Here is a 17,926-nt window from a genome sequence, read left to right as displayed (position 1 = left end):
CTACAAAGATAAGCTTGTGTGTTGGGTGGGGCAAACTCTGAAGCAAGCATGGGTGCTCACTAAGATTTGCAGGTGAGAAAATGGCACATGCTTGGGATTAATTCTCTGGAATGTGTTTCGTTTCAGGACGTTGGGTGGAAGGCGGCCGTTTGGCCCGATTACTTCCGCAACTTGCATGAGGATATGCAGGGTTTGGCCGGCATGCTTCAGTCCAACGCTGACCAAGAGGAGCACTGGCACAGCAACACGTTTCTGTGGTTCGTCCCTTTTGTTCATTCCCTCATGGACTTGAGCCATGGGATCCCCTACATCATGAGGGTCATCAGCCACCTGTGTCTCGAAATCAACAAGGTCTTCTGCGAAGGCACCCAATATTGCGACAAGGCATCCGAGAGCTTCATCCTGATCCTGGTGGCGGTGGTTCAGCTCCATTTGGCGAAAGGGTGCCTCCACTTGCTGTGGATCAGCTCACTGTTCTGGGTGGAGGCCATGGTGAAATGCGCTAAACTTCCCAGCATGGCGTTTGCTCCCGGCAGTGAGGGCGCTCTCCGAAACCTCCCGAGGACCTCGGGCTCAGTCTCATCGCAGGGACCTTGCTCCGTGCAGCTCATCTGCATGAGGCTGATACGGAGCCTCTTGAAGGAAGCCTACCAGCAAGGGCAGATAGGCAGCTGCAAGGTCTTCCTTGACAGGCTCAATTTACTCCTGCGCAACAATGACGTCTCTCAGGGTTGGCATCTGAGCTCTGAGGACACCAACGAATTGCAAGCATGCCTACAGAAGTTCATCCAAAGCATTGACGAGAAAAAGTTAGCGGCTGCCTCCCACGGGGAGAATGCCACCGCATGTATTTCCACACCTGTTTTTTCAGTAAAGCAAGAAAAAGAAACGGGGGATGACAGGCGTCCAGTGAATACATCCAGCGAGCAGGCTGCTTATGTGTCATTAAGGAGGGACGAAGCATGCCAAGAAGGGACATCCCTCAGGAGAGTCTCCGGCTTGGGGGAGGAGCACAAGGAAGTCTCTTGTAGAGACCAAAGCCTGCATAAGACCTCAGAATCGTCTGTGTCCAAAATAAAGCAGGAGCCCAAAGAGAAATCAGTACTGGAAGGCAATAATTTGGCCTGCCTCAAGTTAGCAGATGAGCACAAAAACACCCAGAACAAAGAACACTGTCCCACAGACCCAGGAAATAAGAGGCAGGGTGATTCCTCATACAACAGTTACTTTGAGCAAAGCTTCCAGAACCTAGAAAACAATGATAGAAATGGAAATGAGGTCAGGTCTAGAACTTCCAAATGTTTGCCGGTTCCTGACAAGGATGCCGATAGTAGGAACAGCACCAGCAATTCGGCAGCGAAGATGAATCTGGCTAACTTAAAAAACGTCAAAGTCGTGTTGGAGAGACCCAGCTTAACCACCAAGTTAGCACAGTTTCTTAAAAATAATAAGAGAGGAACTACCACACCTGAAACAGTGGCAGAAAAGCAGCCGTGTCTCAAAGACAGGAGCAGAGGTCAAGAAGAGGAGACAAGTGAAATAAGTGGCACTAGTTATAGCGTCCCAAACGTGCACAAACAGAAGCTGAGCTCAGCCAGTGCTTCTGAAGACAAGCCACTCTGCCTCCCAAAGAAATGCGTAGACAGGCTGGCAGAGTTGAGAGGTGCCCCGAAAGCAGAGCGTGATTTGGAAGACAGTAGCAGTGATGACGAACACATTCCATATTCAGAGATCAGGAAAGAGTTGGTGAAAAGCAGATCGGCTGCTGCAACCACCCCGCTGACAGATTCGCAGATTGACCGAGACCTCAGTAGACTCTCCCTAGCTGCATATGCCAAAGGAATCAACTTTCCTGTTGATTCGAGCCCAGAAAGCATTGTTCACGAGCAGAGCAGCATTCAGAGGAAAGTCGGAGGTGCTGTGAGATCATGTTCTGGCAGGGAGAGCAGCCAGTCATCATCAGATGCTAATGAACCCGGCAATCAAATCATTGTGATTTCTGATTCTTCTTCGGATGAGGATAAAAACAAAACGCCTATGGCAACAGAGCAAGAGAGAGAGAGAAGAGGCGCAAGTCTCCAAAAGCAGTCTGACTGTGCATTTGAAAGTGCCAGAGGCCGAGAGTCACCCACTGCCTCCTGTTCCCCTCTGCCAGCTGAAGAATGCGAATCACAGTATTTTGAATTTGAAACAGAGGAAGAGATCTACTCAGTCTGGCAAGACAGCCAGGGGGACGAGAAGATGGCAGACCCTTCAGAGGAGCAAGGCCTTCTGATAAAGCCCAAAAGCAGCCATGCGCAATGTGACTCGGAAACTAAAAGACAAATGAACGACCGAGATTACGATACCGACTATCTTGGGGAAGATGTTATTGAAAAAGCAGCTGAGGCTTTTGAGCGACAGGTAAACTCAAAGGGGAAAGATAGAAAAGCTGAAACGCCTGATGATGATGAAGCAGCTGTCGGCCAAGGGAACACGAAGCGTTTCACAGAGATATGTGCTGATGATGGAGGATGTCCCAGGCCTGAAAATCCACGTTTGCTCAGCCCATCCACATCAGCTGGTCCTTCAGGATCAAAATCTGCCAATGGAAAATCAAATAAAAGGCCAGCAAAATCAAATAAAAGTCCAGCAAAATCCCAGCTGCTCAAGATGGCCCATAAGAGAGCTGAGAAAGGAAATCTCAAGCTAATTGCTCTCAACAAAAAATCACCACAGACCAAATCTTTCAAGGCTGCCCCTGCTGTGGTCCTACCAAAGAAGATTCACTGGTATCCTCAGCCAACATCAACTGTGGAAAAACTTGGCCTGAAAAAGGCCCCTCGCAAGGCAGCTGAGCTCTCTCAACGTTCGCTAGACTGTCTTGCTGAATTGCGCAGCTACGGCAAAGCCGCTGGCGAGTTGGGTGTTCCGCAACAAAGAAAGTTGAAATTGATTCCAGCACGGAGCCTGGTTGATAAAAACAGGAAAATGTTGGCTTGCCAAGATCTGCAGTTCTACATGCAGTCGAAACCCAAACTAAAAGAGAGAGGTCGACGTAATCATGGGAAAAATCCTGAGACTAAACCCCTCAAAACAGCCAAAAAGGCAGATCTTAAGCAGAGAGCCCCACAAGTTGCAAGCAGGGCTGCTAGTGAAGTTCAGAAAGAAAGAGCTGAGCGCTCCAGTAGCGCCTCCAAGAGTGAAAGGAAACAGCTGTGCCAGCATTCACTGAAGAGGGAGGAAGTCCAGGCGACATCTGTCCTTCCAGCAAACAAGGAGTTTTCATTGGTCGGTCAGTCTGCCACTTTTGATATGGAAGTTGAAGAAGACACAGCAACTGTCGCACCTTCTCTAGGCAATTTAGGTTCCACTGTAACTGGAGGTACTAAAACGGACTCCACGGCCTCTTCATTTTTCTTCTCTAGCTCTTGTGATAAAGCGGTTTCGAAAGAGACAGAATCTAAATTAAGCAGGGATGACGAGGAGGATAATGACCTGTTTTTAACACAGAGAGACCCAGAGGATATGGAGATATGTTCACAATTGGAAAATGGTATAATTGTGGCAGAAAATGTTCCTGAACGCCCCTTGCAAGGCCACTCCTTCAGTATTGACACGTGCAAGCACACCGGGTGTGCCGAAAAGGTTAACAAAGCAGGAGCGCACTGCGCGAACCATTCTGCTCTCGTTCCCGCGGAGCATGTCTTTGCCAAGCCTCTTCCCCCTAAACCGTCAACAGCAAAAATTTTCAGCTCCACTTCAAGGAGTGCCAGCCTCACCAAGGATCTGGAGAACATTCACAAGCCCCCCCCGGCTGTGAAGAGCAAACCCACCTTGAAGATGGACGGGATCAAGCGCCTGTCGTTCGTGAATGTTCTCGGGCCTCGGAATTCAAACAGCGACCCCCTGAGGCAGAACACGCGCAGTAACCACACTGCCGAAATTGGCAAAGCTCGGCCGACCCCTGGAATTCACGCTGAGCAAAAGATGCACCATCGCTTCCCACAAGTCAACCATGTGAACGCCCAGAGGAGAGACCACAGCATTTTCAACAGAGAGGTCCTAAAGTGGAACTATGACATGTTTGCCAGATTCAGCCAGTTTGGGGCGCCTGAAAGCCTTCTGCAGTCGATTGTGGCCCCTGTTCCAACGAGATTGAAGGGTTACAACGACTACTTTGATACATTCTTCCCCTTAATGATGCTTAATGCCTTTGAAACGGTAAGCAGCTCCCTGAAGAGCTTTGCAGTTTGGTTGCCACGATGTCAGTCCAGTGCTGCAGCTCGCTCTCTACTTAGGGCTCATGGTGGCGCCCAGCAATTAGCTTTAAAATAGGCACTTTTTAAAAAGGTGTCCGTACCAGATAGATAGAGCCCTGTGGCGCAGAGTGGTAAGCTGCAGTACTGCAGCCCAAACTCTGCTCATGACCTGAGTTTGATCCCGGCAGAAGCTGGTTCAGATTGCTGGCTCAAGGTTGACTCAGAACTTCCATCCTTCCGAGGTGGGTAAAATGAGTACCCAGCTTGCTGGGGGTAAAGCATAGATGACTGGGGAAGGCAATGGCAAACCACCCCATAAAAAGTCTGCCAAGAAAACGTCACGACGTGACATCACCCCATGGGTCGGTGACGACTCGGTGCTTAGGAGACTACCTACCTTACCGAAAAGATACCAATATTTAGCCTAGCTAGCCATGCACGGTGTAATTGACATATTTGGATTGTTCAGGACAGTGGATGTTCCTTTGCAGCCTCGAGGATTACTTTGCAAAGGAGCCAGGGTTTCACGTGGGCTTGAAAGCTTTTATCTTGCAATAAAAGTCAACCTTGAGCTGGTGTTGGACGGGTGATAAGCCTGGGGTCACGATTGCATTTGAGGACTTAAGCAGATAAGGCCGAAGATCAATGTTCATAACATGCAAATGGTCATCTCTTAACGGCTTCACTAACTTTGCCTTAGTGTTGTGCAAGAAATGGCGATGGGGCTTGTCAGAAGAGCCAGTTTGGTATAGTGGTTAAGTGTGTGGACTCTTATCTGGGAGCACTGGGTTTGATTCCCCACTCCTCCACTTGCAGCTGCTGGAATGGCCTTGGGTCAGCCATAACTCTGGCAGAGGGCTGCTGTGAGAGCCCTCTCAGCCCCACTCACCTCATAGGGTGTCTGTTGTGGGGGAGGAAGGTAAAGGAGATTGTGAGCCGCTCTGAGACTCTTGAGGGCGGAATATAAATACAATGTCGTTGTCTTCTTCTTCCCTCGTTGTCACTTTTTGAAACCAAACATCCTGCTTTATTAGCCTTTTCAAAGGAACATAATGTGCATGATTTTTAGAGCACCAATTTTCTCTTTGAATTGCTAATGGAACCAGGAGGCAAGTTTTGAGTCTGGTGAAGGTTGGAGGGTTAAGCCCCATCTTCCCTTCCCTGCACAACCCCAAGACAAGTTGAGGCTGCACAAGTGTCCAGTTTGCATAGTAGGGGTTGAATGCATCTGATTTAGTTGAGTCCTTGGAAATTTTCCATAGTGACTTTAAACAAGCTACGCTCTTAGTCAGAATCCCTGTCTTCAGAAGGAAATACAGATTGCGTGTTACATTTGCCGCCTGGGAAGCATCTCGACTGTTTAGAGCGCCTGAGCCACCTCCCCCTTAGAAAAGAAAGTTGTGGAGCTTTGAAGCTTTTATTTGTCCTTCATGTTCCTGATCTTCCCTGCCCTTTCAGGAAAACACCTGGCTGGTACATTGTCTCCTCTAGAACTGGGTGAGTGTTTTAACCTCTTCCTTTCTTTAGTCTGGAGGGAAAGGGGAGCACCCACACGGTTTCAGAGCTTAAGCAAGTAGAGTTGAGCTGCTTTCCAAATGGTAACCATAAACCATTGCCCGGTGTTCTGCATACAGACATATCAATTAGATGGTGTTAACATGTCAAAGTAGATGAGATTCAGTTGAACGTTGCTTGTTATTCTCAGCCTTAGGTGCAGAGTGGCTTCTAAGGGTCTTTTTTACTGGAGTCAGACCTCGTGTGCATGCATGAGCACGCAGAGTATCCTGCCGCATTCTTTTGCACACCCGTGGAGTGGAGGACGTTTCCATTCCTTGCTCTTACCTTTCATGGTGCGAGGCTCTGGAGAGCCTCTTGAGTTGGGGGATATGGAGCTGTCACCAGAAGGGGAGGACTGAAGAACCCCCATGCACGAATAGAACATTGCCCCAGCGTCTTGGATCCGGGACCCGTGGTTTTCACTGCATATATCCACCACGTCCATTCAAAAGATGCCCTCCCCACACTGGTGTCTTTCAAGTAACACTTCCTGTTTCACACAGGTGGCACAAGAGTGGCTCGAGAGAAAAGAGCAGAAGGAATTTCTTCTGAAACTACTGAACCTCAGTGCAGACTCGAACGGAGCAGACTTTACAGGTGAGGATTCCACCAGGTAGCGGGAGTGGGCAGCAAAATCACCGCTTTTAAAAAGTGGTGGCTAAAACAGGTCAGTAGGTGAATGCTCGCATTAAGGCTCCACGGCTGTGTTTGTCGCCCGTCAGGCTCCTCCCAGTTTTCCTTCGCCACTCCCTCCCTCCTGTGAATAGCCTGCTCCTATGAGCAGCATAACATGAGCCAGTTATCTTGAGCATCCTCGCACCAGGGAAAGAATTTTATTACGAAGGAAAAAAGTTTTGCACTGTAGTTTTCAGCACTTGCTAATAACAGATTAACATTTGAAAACAAAGAAGGAAAAATGATACCTGAACAACCCTGTTGTGATGAGGAGAGCTGCTGAGCATCTTTCTAAGGATAAAAAGAAGTTGCTGTAGCCAAATTTGAGATTTCTGAGTGAAGGAATCCAGTCAGTTAGTTGCTTGATTTCCAGTCAATGAGATGCACGCACCTTTGGCTATAGTAAAATAATCGTTCTGAAAGGTGAAGTTTTGGAAGGTGGATGTGCGCTCTGGCACTACTGACATGTTAGAGGAAGCATTTTCCCTGTATCTGAGGGGAAAGGAGAGTTCCTCTTCAAGGATCCTGCCCATCAGCCCCTAAGCAGTCCTGCTTTGTCATTCACACTCATTTCCCATCCCGGTCTACCCCTGATAGCCGGTTTATGTGATGCTAGGACATGTTCCTTGAAGGTGGGTGTGGACCAGCAGAAATGCACAGATCACCTAGCCCAAGGGTGGCCAAACTGTGGCTCTTTCACACATATTGTGTGGCTCTTGAAGCCCTCACTGCCCTGTTGGCCAGCTTGGAGAAGGGATTTGTCTGTTTAAGGAAAGAAGGAATTTGTCTTTTTAAATCACTTCTCCAAGTCAAACAAGCCCATGGCTTGGAGAATGCATTAAAAGTTAAAGTCGCTTTCTTTCCACCTCTCTCCCTCTCATCTATTTTCCTTCCTCTCTTCCTTCCTTCCCTCTCTTCCACCCACATCTGATGATTGTTCAATGCAGCTCTTACATTAAGCAAGTTTGGCCACCCCGATCTAGGCCATGTGTACTCATCGCTTCCTGGTGATGGTTGCTGCTGCCGTAATTCCTCTGGGTTTCCCCTGTACCTCATCTGGACTGTGTGAAGCTGCCCTGCAGAGAGTTACAGTGTTGCAGTGAGGGCAGCTTAAGAAGTCCAAAAGGGAGCTGCAGAGACCTTTCCCTTGCTGCTTTAGTGAGCAATGCAAGAGGGTCACAGCTGTGTCTGTGGTCAAGGACGCCTGCAGAAGCAGAAAGAGCTGGTGTGGGGGAGGATGAGGGTTGGCAGCAGGCCATGGGCTTCTGTTCTCTGTTCTGGATTGGCTGCTGACCTGGCCAAGTTACTCCCTGTCTGTGCTCATTAGAAGAAGCCGCTCGGTGCTCTTAACTGACCTCAGGTTGCCTGTGTCTCCCTGCAAAAGCTCTTTGGCTTAGTAAAAGAAGGAGCCCTGGGAAGCTCTTTTTATTGCTCTTCACGCACCCTTCCGGGCTGAACTTTTTGATCTAGGGAAAAGATGGATAAAGGTGGACACGAGAAAGGCTTCTAAAATTATGCACAGGGTGGGGAACATGGATAGAGAATGGTGTTTCTCCCTCTCCCATAATACTAGGATTTGGGGGCACCCAGTGAAGTTGTTGGGAAAAATAAGACTCAGGACAGACAAAAGGAAATACTTCTTTACCCAGTGAGCCAAGGCAGGGACAAACCGCCTCTGCTCATTTCTTGCCTTGGAAACCCAAGATCCTGGGGTTGTTGCCATGAGTTGGTTGCAACCAGATGACATGCGGGATCGTTTTATCGGATGGCACGCAAGGTCATTGATCATTGGAATTTACTGCTAGTGGAGGCAGAGGTGGTAATGAGCAAAGATGGTTTTCAAAGGGCGTTAGGCAGATTCAAGGAGGGCACATCGACCAGTGGCCATTAGACATGGTGATGCCCAGGCTAGCCCAATCTCAGAGGCTAAGCAGGGTTGGCTTTGGCAAATATTTGGAAGGAATACCAGGGTCATGACGCAGAGACAGGCAATGGCAAACACCTCTGAAATGTCTCTTGCCTAAAAACAAGCCTAGCTCGTCGCCTAGTGGTGCGTAACACTAAAAGAGCTAGAACAGCTGGATGCCAGACAGTCTTAGGATCTCCTGGCTGTTCTATACACAATGCCATACAATAATGATATTATTATTATTCATAGTGACTATGGAGAATCTCCATATTCAGAGGCAGCAAACCTTTGGACCCCAGTGCTTGGAGGCGCAGCATCATCATAAAGCTTCTATGTCCTCTTTCTTTGGCCCCTCTAGAGCAACGACAGGAAACAGGATACTAGACTAGATGGACTACTGGTTGGATCTAGCAGCACTAATGTTCTTTGTTCTTAAGCAGGGATTTTGTAGCTCTGGTTCATTGTGGTTACCTTCTTACACGTCTTCAGTCTGGTTTTAAATTATTTCTGTAGCTGAAATTCAGGAAATCGACCTGGAGAATCAGATGCATCCCAAGGAAAGCGACTTGGTCTTCTTAACGGTGTCCAAAAGACAAAACCCTTACAGCGAAGAAAGTGGGATGGAAGTAATACGTCACGTCGGCCTAGTGACACATTTTTCCCAGACTTCAGTCCGCGAAGCTAGTAAGTTGAGGAAGTGACTGTCTGCCATATTGAAAGATGACTGGGGTCATTATCCAAGGACACGAGGGACTGGTTCTGTGTGCCTGAGGGTGCTTTGGCTCTCCATTTCCCGAACAGCCTCTGCCCATTCATTCCCACCTTGTAAACTTCACTTGATATGTCATGAGAGCCTGCTGTGCGGAGGCAATGAAAAATTACACCAAGCACAAGCAAGACCTTAGGTTTGATTAATCTTGACTAGGGATGGGCAAGAACCAAGAAAATGGAGTTTTATTCATGGGGCTGTACGAACTTTCACAGACCTTCCCATTTACCGAACTGGTTCATTTCGTGAGGTTGGTGGTGCGGTAGAATGCTCCCATGCAGACTAGAGACCAAACTCGCTGCAAGTCTTCAGCTGACCTTTCTCTAAGTTTGGTGAGGATTGAATTTAGTGGAAGGATTTAGTGGAAGAGGCAGGGCTTTTTTTTTCTAGCAGAAACTCCTTTGTATATTAGGCCACACACCCCTGATGTAGCCAGTCCTCCTGGAGCTTACAGTAGGCCCTGTACAAAGAGCCCTGTAAGCTCTTGGAGGACTGGCCGCATCAGGGGGTTTGGTCTAATATGCAAAGGAGTTCCTGCTACAAAAAAAGCCCTGGGAAGAGGTGTTCCCAAATCCCAAGCCCTTCTGTCCAGTGCAAGCAGAGGCAGGTGGCTCAGAGCCATGTCCACTAAACACCATCCCAGGCGGGGGAAGGTGTTCACAAATCCCAATGAGAGGAGGGTGTGGGTCCACAGCCGAGGAACCAAATAACTAAGCCCATCTGCTCTGTGTGAATAGGAGGACAGGTGACTCAGAGCCTTGAGTCCACCTGACACAATCCCAGCCAGGGAGAGGTGATCAGAAATAAATATCGGGGCGGGGGGAAGTGTTCTGGCAAGACCTGCAGCAGCTAAGCTCCTGTGCCCAGCGTGAACAGAGAGAGAGGTGGCTCTGAGACCTGAGTCTATTCCACCTCACACAATGCCAGACAGACAGAGCTAATCACAAAGCCCAGTCTTCTGCTTAGGCAGAATGATTTCCAGTTCCCTTCCCTCTCTGTCTCTGCCTCTAACTAACACATGGTGCACCTGCTGCCAATAGAAAACAATGGCAGAGTGTGAACTGGAGGCAGGCCTCAGATTCAGTGGGAGCTCACAGGAGCACAGCTCCTGAACCTTTCTGAGAGTTCCACCTCCTCCATCTGAGAGTTCCACCTCCTTGTTGATTGAATAGTAGGTGCAGCTGCATAACAATCCCTGGATGAGCTCCACCGCCTATTTTTCTACAAAATGACTGGAGGTATATATCATTCTGCTCTCATAGGGTGGAATGGGAGCTCTTATTGGCAGCTAGCACTACCTGTCAAGCTTTGAAGGCCACTCTTGGTGTTTCCAGGGTTGCAGAAGTCCATCCTCCCCCCCCCCCCCCCGCCGCCAGTTGTTTTGACAACTGATCAGTGCCAGAGTGTTTGCTGCAGACACTACCGACACACCCCACCACTCTCTCCAAAAACCACATGGAGAGTCGTGGAAGGGTTGTAGAGGGGAGATTGCATGGGCCTTGGCTCGCAAGTTTAGGCACGAATTTAGGGTTGTTTGCAGGTTCTTGCACATCTCTAATCCTGACCTGCTCAGGAACGATTGATTGGGAACATGAAGTACAGTTGTCTTAAATAACAAGCAAAAACTCTGGGTTGCATGATTCATTCTAAGCCTTAGATACCACTGAAATCCGTTGGAACGGACAGGTAATCATCTTCAGGTTCCTGGCTTAGGCACCAGTCCTGGTGATAACCAGGAGTGCCATGTGCGCGTTTCTTTCTCTTTCTCTTTATATGGACTCATTTCACATTGGGGCCACAGCATAACAGAAGGGTGGGGTTAAAGCTTGCCCCAGTGCCAGTTTCTTGACCTGAAAGAGCCCCACACAGTTGTTGCCTGTCCCAGGGGCAAAGCCTATAACTAGCCATATCGGTGCCTCTGTGTTCCCCAGTGCAACAAATACCAATTCTGTAGGATTTTAGTGCTGAGGAGAAAGGTTCCTTCGCCCCGTGTGCCAACTGGTCCAGAACTGGTCTTGGCAAAAGTTCTGGGAGCTCTTAGCATCCCCATCTGTTTTGGCCTTGCGGGGTGGGGTAGGGGGCACCAAGAAAACTCTTTAACTGTTTATTCCAGGTATCTGGAGTGCCTCCGTCTCCTGAAGAGCGAGATGAGGTCTTGCTAAACTAGCATCCACTCACAACAGTTTTATCCTTCTGTTTCTTTCCACTCCTCCCCAGTGAGTGGCTTTCAGAGGTAAGGTGGTTTTCAGCTGCCTTGGATAAAACAGACTTCCAGATGAAAGTGAAGCTCAGATAGTTAAGAGCTGCTCTTCTTGAGGAAATGTTTAAAATGTGTAAAACTTTATCCCTTGAGAAAGCATTGCTCTGGAAATGCAGTGGGAACAAAAATGACTGCAGCTGTCATTCCTTCCCCCAGGATGCTCAATCCATTTATTTGATAGGAGTTGCTTGAGAGTGTGGGGGGGGGGGGGGGGCGGGAGGGACATCTCAGGCCCATTGAACTACCTGATTTGATGGAATAATTCCTTGCCATATTTTTTGTGTGGTGTTCTCACTCAGTTTAGGCATCCAGGCTCAACTACGACTTGATTTCAGATTATCTGGAGGAGGATCTGGGACATCGAAGCTCAAGCAATTAATGCTGGTAGCTCTGGAGTATGTTCTTTCTCTCCCTCCCCCCCCCCCCCCCCGTTTCCTGTGTACAAGACTCCGTGGCCCAGTATTTCTCACATCGTAGAGCTTTCATGCTAGCCAGTGTCAATTATCAACGACAGTCGGTTGCAAGAATAGCTGTTTATTGATGCATGACGGAGCGAGGTGATCCTTGTGAAAACTGGCTATGGCGGGCAGAATGCCTTTTATTTATATATCGAGTTTAAACCGTTGCACATTCAAACCTAAGGCACGAATCGAGCAATCCTTCCCCAAGTAGTCCTTTCCTGGGCCCCTCACAGGTGTGACCATAATCAGACAGAGACGACCTTGGCCATCCCCAAGGTCGGAAGGAATGCTTCGGTCTTTACACAGCGATAGGAGCAGTGCAAAGCAGAGACAGTGGAAAGTGAAAGTACTTCCAAGTTAATGGCAAGAGTCTCTCTTGACAGCCAGGTTCAGTCTTTTCCCTTCAGCTGTCTTAACAGGCAGATATAAGGGGGTATCCCTTATAAGGGATGCCTTTAGCATGAACCGGACTCCGTGAAACATATTCTGCTTCACTATTATTCCTGTTGTTCTTCATTAGGTCATTCCTTGATCCGTCTCCTTTTCTCTTCTGCAAAATCTATGACCAGTAATGACCTCATTTTCTCGCTCTCTGACAAGTCTCCCAAAATTACTGCATCTGTTGCTGGGCTCCTATCATGTTTAAGGGGTTAGAGACTGTAACATTTAGACTTACTCTGTTTTCCATTTCCTTTTATTGCCACGTGGGCGCTGTCTGGTGGACCTTTTTATATTTATATTTATTTAAAATTCTTGGTGCCTAGTTTGAAATTTTTATTCCTGATGTTCTGTACTATGATGCCATTAAAGGTCTGTTAGAGTGTGTGTGTGTGTGAGAGAGAAGCAGAGAGAGACAGAGACAGAGAGACTATGGCTTGTTTAGGTTACAATAAGCCAGCCAACTGTAGAAGAAAAAGAAGATATTGGATTTATATCCTTCTCTATACTCTGAATCTTAGAGTCTCAGAGTGGTCACAATCTCCTCTACTTTCCCCTCCCCACCCCACAACAGACACCCTGTGAGGTAGGTGGGGCTAAGAGAGCTCTTCCAGCAGCTGCCCTTTCAAGGACAACTCCTGTGAAAGCTATGGCCATTCCAGCAGCTGCAAGTGGAGGAGTGAGGAATCAACCCCGGTTCTCCCAAATAAGAGTCCGCACACTTCACCATTACATGAAAGTGGCTCTTGAAACCATGGTTTGAAGAGCGTTCGCTGCTGCTGATTCTTGCTTATTATATGCCACAATGTTTCCCTTGACAACCCATCATCATAGCTTGTTCCACAGCTGTTCCCCACAGACTAAAGGGGTGCTGAGCCGATGGAGAAACAAGCAGAGCTAAACCCTAGATGGCCGGGACGTGCAGAAGCTGATACATGGTTTGCGTTCAGGACTGTGACCGGCATAAATTGCGGTTTGGTGTGAGATCTGATCTGAGACTCTTTTTTCTTCCTTTCACACAGAGAAGAAAGACCAACGGGTCGTCTGCCGCTTGTCTATCCAGACGCAAGGCAGTTTAGCCTTCATCAATAAGGAAGTCAGATGCACAGTGGTGAGCTCTCTCGTGACGACGCAACGGAGGTTCAAAGCACTGCTTCTGTTGAGCCGAAGCCCTCTGGCCTCGCCCATCTACAGCGCATCTTATGCCAGCTTCTGCCCAAAGAACTTAAACATGGACTCCGCGAATGCTGTAAGAACACAGCTACTTGACTTAGCTGGGATGAGATTTATTTTGTGGCGTTTTTGGCGGGCTGCAAACCTCAGGTGGGAACTGCATAGTAGCACTGCTGTCCTGGAGCCTTGCAATGTGAGGACTCGTCTGCCCATCACTCATCATATGCAAAGCAATCACGGATACACATGTTCTTTGAATTTTGGAAACTTGCCAGAGAGATCTGGAGGGGACTGTAGAGCTGCTGGCCAGCTCTCACCACTTGCTGTTTTTTTCTTGCTTATTTTTATCTTTTCTTTAGTGGCTAATTTTCTCCAAGGGTCTAATGCAGGAAGGGACAAGAACAGCCATTGGGGCACAAGGGATGGGGAAAGGCCCCGCCACTCTCAGACTCATTGCTCCAGCAGCCTGTGGTCTCTTCCACTGTCTGATGGTGGAGGAGGGAGCCCAGGAGGCGTTACTCTGTTGCTGTGGGAACCACCGTTCAGGCTGTGATATTTTACAGATCCCCACTGATGGAGCATGTATGAAACACGTAGGGGTCTCAGAGTTGAATTAAAATCAATTCTCCCACTACACAAATCGTTTCTCGTGTTTTGCTCCATACTTGGGGCATCCGTCTTGTTTTTACTTGGTATGCAGCACTTTGCAAAATGCATCCCAAAACTGGGATGGTAACCCCTCCTCCCCAGAGACTACTTAAAACATGACAGATAAATTTAGTCCTGCCTGCAGAACAGCTTGGCAGGAATAACTCATCCTGAATTTCTTCCATCCATCATCTTGAAAGAATTATTCACAGGAAGCACCAGTACTCCAGTCGTTCTGCTTGTCTCAGTGCCTTTAGATTCCTTATCAGGCAAAGCCTGTGTTATGTGTGACTACTCTTCACATGCTGGGTGTGAGAAGTAGCCTGGATTTAAGACAATAAAAGAGATGGAGGAGCAAATTACAAGATCTTTGAGGCCTGATTCACACAGGTGTCCCTAGCTTGATGGGGTATTGAGGGAACGTGCAATGGGTGATGGGGAGGGACGGTGGCTCAGTGGTAGAGCATCTGCTTGGTAAGCAGAAGGTCCCAGGTTCAATCCCGGCATTTCCAACTAAAAAGGGTCCAGGCAAAGAGGTGTGAAAAGCTGTAGCTTGAGACCCTGGAGAACCGCTGCCAGTCTGAGTAGACAATCCTGACTTTGATGGACCGAGGGTCTGATTCAGTAGAAGGCAGCTTCATATGTTCATATGTACAAAGCCTGTGCTTCTTGCTGTAGTGAACAGGAAGTGAGCATCTGTTGGGCTGGGTCTGTTCTGTTCTAGTTGGCTGTTAACCTTAGAAAACTTTATGAAAGAAGACATGGGAAAAGGACTGCAAGTTTTAATTCTTTAGATCAGGGTCCCCAATGTTTTTGAGCCCGCGGGCATCTCTGGAGGCAGAGCCAAACACAAAATGGTGGGGCCAAACGCAACGTGAGGGAGTGAGGTTATGCATAACTAATAGAAACTCTTAAACATTTCACATGGAAGCTCAGCTTAAAAGAATGCCTTTTCAAATGTGCATATTGTCTGAAAGTATTTTCATCCTCACATTCCTCATTGTCATCTGATGAAGATCCTTTTGCCGTGGTGGCAGCTGCTGCTGATGCAAAGCTTTTTTTGAATCTATGCAGTTGGTCAGATCTCCAGTGGGCCAATCGGAAGCCTTGCTGGGCAAAAGCCTTGCCTAGCCCTGCCCATTTGCTGAAAACACTTGGCAGGCACCTGGAAAGGTGTAGGTGGGCCTTATGGGGATAGTGGCAGGGATCTCTGTGCTAGATCTTTAGCTGACTCTCCAGAAGTCAGTTCTAATTTGAGCTCCCTTGGCCTTGAGTTGAGGGGGGAGGCTGTGGCTGAGGATTGGGGGGCGGGGGGTCAGAATCCTTAGTCTGAAGATTCATCCTGGGTAGGTAGTCAGGCCCAGGCAAAGGCTCAGAGAGGCCACAGAAGGTCAGTCACTGTCCTGGTTAGTTATTGTAGCCCGGGGAGTTGGGCCTCAAAAGTTCCTTGGGGGAGAGGGAAGCTAAGAGCAGGGAGCAGAGGAGGGGTGTGCTGCCTCCCCAGTCCTTGTGCCAGAGGGGGTCTCTGCCTCTGCAGGCTGGTGTCTGCTGACCTGCCTCCAGCCCTCCCAGCAGGGCGGGATGGTCCATTTTTGTTGCAGCCGTTTCTGTGCTTCAGTGTATTTCAATGAAGCCCATGCAAGTCAATGGACAATCTTCTCTCCCATTATATCCTTTGGACCATCCAGGCTCTGCTATTGTTTCCTATGGACCATCTTGTCATTCGTTTTAGTTCATCCCCAGCAGAACACTTCTATGGTGGTGGGGGTAACATTTCTGGCAGTTTAGAAGCCATGATAGAAAAGCTTCATTGAGAGCCAGCTGCAGTGTTGTGGTTGAGAGCTGCAAACTCTAATCTGGAAAACTGGGTTTGATTCCCCACTCCTGCACTTGAAACCAGCTGGGTGACCTTGGATCAGTTACAGTTCTCTCAAGAGCAGTTCTCTCGGCCCCACCTACCTCACAGGGTGGGGAGAGGAAGGGAAGGAGATTGGAAACCACTTCGAGACTCCTTCAGGCAGTGAAGTGTGTGGTATAGAAACAACCCCGCCCCCGCAAGTTTTTAAAAAATCAGAATTTTTGTGGAAATTGAAATATAAGCAATTCTTACTTACCAGCATTAAACTTACTGCATTACTTTAACAAAGCAAAATTTAAATATCGTACAGTATTCTACAATTTGGCAGATTTAGGAAATTTAAGACTATAAATGCCATAAATTTTCTCCAGGCAAAATGATGAGTATACCCAATACTAGAGAAAATGTTTTGAAAACTGTATCTCCTGTTCCTGTGTTACCTTAGCTAATATAGTGGTTATCTGAAAGGCAGGAAAAAATAAAAGGTGAAACGGAGAGCATTCATTTAACAGTAAGCAGGTAGAAATATATTATATGGACAGAAACCTACAGGTGAGATAGGAACTGCCCTTATCTGAATGTCAGCGTTGAAAGCACTCATATGAACACACATGAAATCAGGCCACTGAGCCCATCACGGTCAGTATTGTCCACTCGGTCCTGGCTGTGGCTCCCCAGCGTCTCAGAGGGCTTTCACATCACCTGCTACCTGGGCCTTTCAGTTGGAATTAAGCCAGAATTATGAACTTCTCCAGTATCAAGGCCAGGGTAGCAGACCAAGGGGAGCAGGATAGTCAGCGTACACATTGGGTAGAAGAAGCCAAAGGTCAGAACCCCACATTGAGTGCAAAGGAAGGCAAGAAGCATAACGCCATCGTTTCGAGGGTGGGTCGGTGCAGAGACAGCAGAGGGTCCTGATCTGTATGCTGAAGATCACTGCTCTACAGCAGCCATATAAGGTAGTAGTGGGTTCTTATCACCAAGCAGAGGCCACCGAGGGCGTTCATAACTGAATGAGAATGGTTTGTAGCTCCGTCTCCCAGCCATTGCGCCACACAGGCTTTCTCAGCAGAGCTTAGGGATTGATTTGATAGCTTCAGTGATTAATGCTGTGTTACGTCTGTTTGTCCACCCCACTTGGCAGGTTCCTGACATTGCGGAATACAATGAAGATCAAAAGAAGGCCATTGAGACTGCTTATACCATGGTGATGGACGCTCCCATGCTTCCCAACATTTGCCTGATCCACGGGCCACCTGGAACAGGGAAGTCGAAAACTATCATTGGACTCCTGTCCCGCATCCTGGCTCGGGTGAGTGAGGCAGATGCTGTTCCATGTTAGCTTTTGCTGGTGATGAATTTGGAGAAAGCATGCTCAAGAGTCTCTCTGTGGGACTTGGCTAAATGAGATACCGTTCCTGGCTTCGTAAATACACCTGTGTGTCTTTCACAAGAGCCCGGCGTACAGGAATGAAGCAGAGGAGGGCGGGGGGGGTGGGGTTGCACAGTTTCTCGTTTGAAGTGCAGAAAGAAGATAAAGAGTTTGTTTTTATACCCCACTTTTCTACCCTAAGAGAGCCCCATGACGCAGAGTGTTAAAACTGCAGTACTGCAGTCCTGAGCTCTGCTCACCACCTGAGTTCAATCCCCAGCAGAAGCTGGGTTTTCAGGTAGCCAGCTCCAGGTTGACTCAGCCTTTCATCCTTCTGAGGTTGGTAAAATGAGTCCCCAGCTTGCTGGGGGGAAAGTGTAGATGACTGGGGAAGGCAATGGCAAACCACCCTGTAAAAAGTCTGCCGTGGAAATGTTGTGAAAGCAACGTCACCCCAGTGTTGGAAACGACTGGTGCTTGCACAGGGGACCTTTCCTTTTCCTTTCTACCCTAAGGAGTCCCAAAGCAACTTCCCTTCCTCTCCCCACAACAGGCGCCTTGTGAG

General features: G+C 48.2%; 1 protein-coding gene across 1 annotated transcript in view; it reads left to right on the top strand.

Moving 5' to 3' along the window:
- The window catches only part of SETX (senataxin), a 106,309-nt gene that overhangs the window by 55,888 nt on the left and 32,495 nt on the right, over window positions 1-17,926 (top strand). The window contains exons 9-13 of the mRNA XM_060251588.1: window positions 127-4,203; window positions 6,302-6,395; window positions 8,896-9,066; window positions 13,333-13,559; window positions 17,134-17,301. Of these exons, the coding sequence (XP_060107571.1) occupies window positions 127-4,203; window positions 6,302-6,395; window positions 8,896-9,066; window positions 13,333-13,559; window positions 17,134-17,301 (4,737 nt within the window). The remainder of the gene's footprint in view (window positions 1-126; window positions 4,204-6,301; window positions 6,396-8,895; window positions 9,067-13,332; window positions 13,560-17,133; window positions 17,302-17,926) is intronic.

The sequence above is a fragment of the Heteronotia binoei genome, chromosome 12 (genome assembly GCF_032191835.1).
Source record: "Heteronotia binoei isolate CCM8104 ecotype False Entrance Well chromosome 12, APGP_CSIRO_Hbin_v1, whole genome shotgun sequence".
Classification (NCBI taxonomy): domain Eukaryota; kingdom Metazoa; phylum Chordata; class Lepidosauria; order Squamata; family Gekkonidae; genus Heteronotia; species Heteronotia binoei.
The sequence above is the reverse complement of the archived record's forward strand: the minus strand, read 5'-3'. Positions and strand labels throughout refer to the sequence as shown.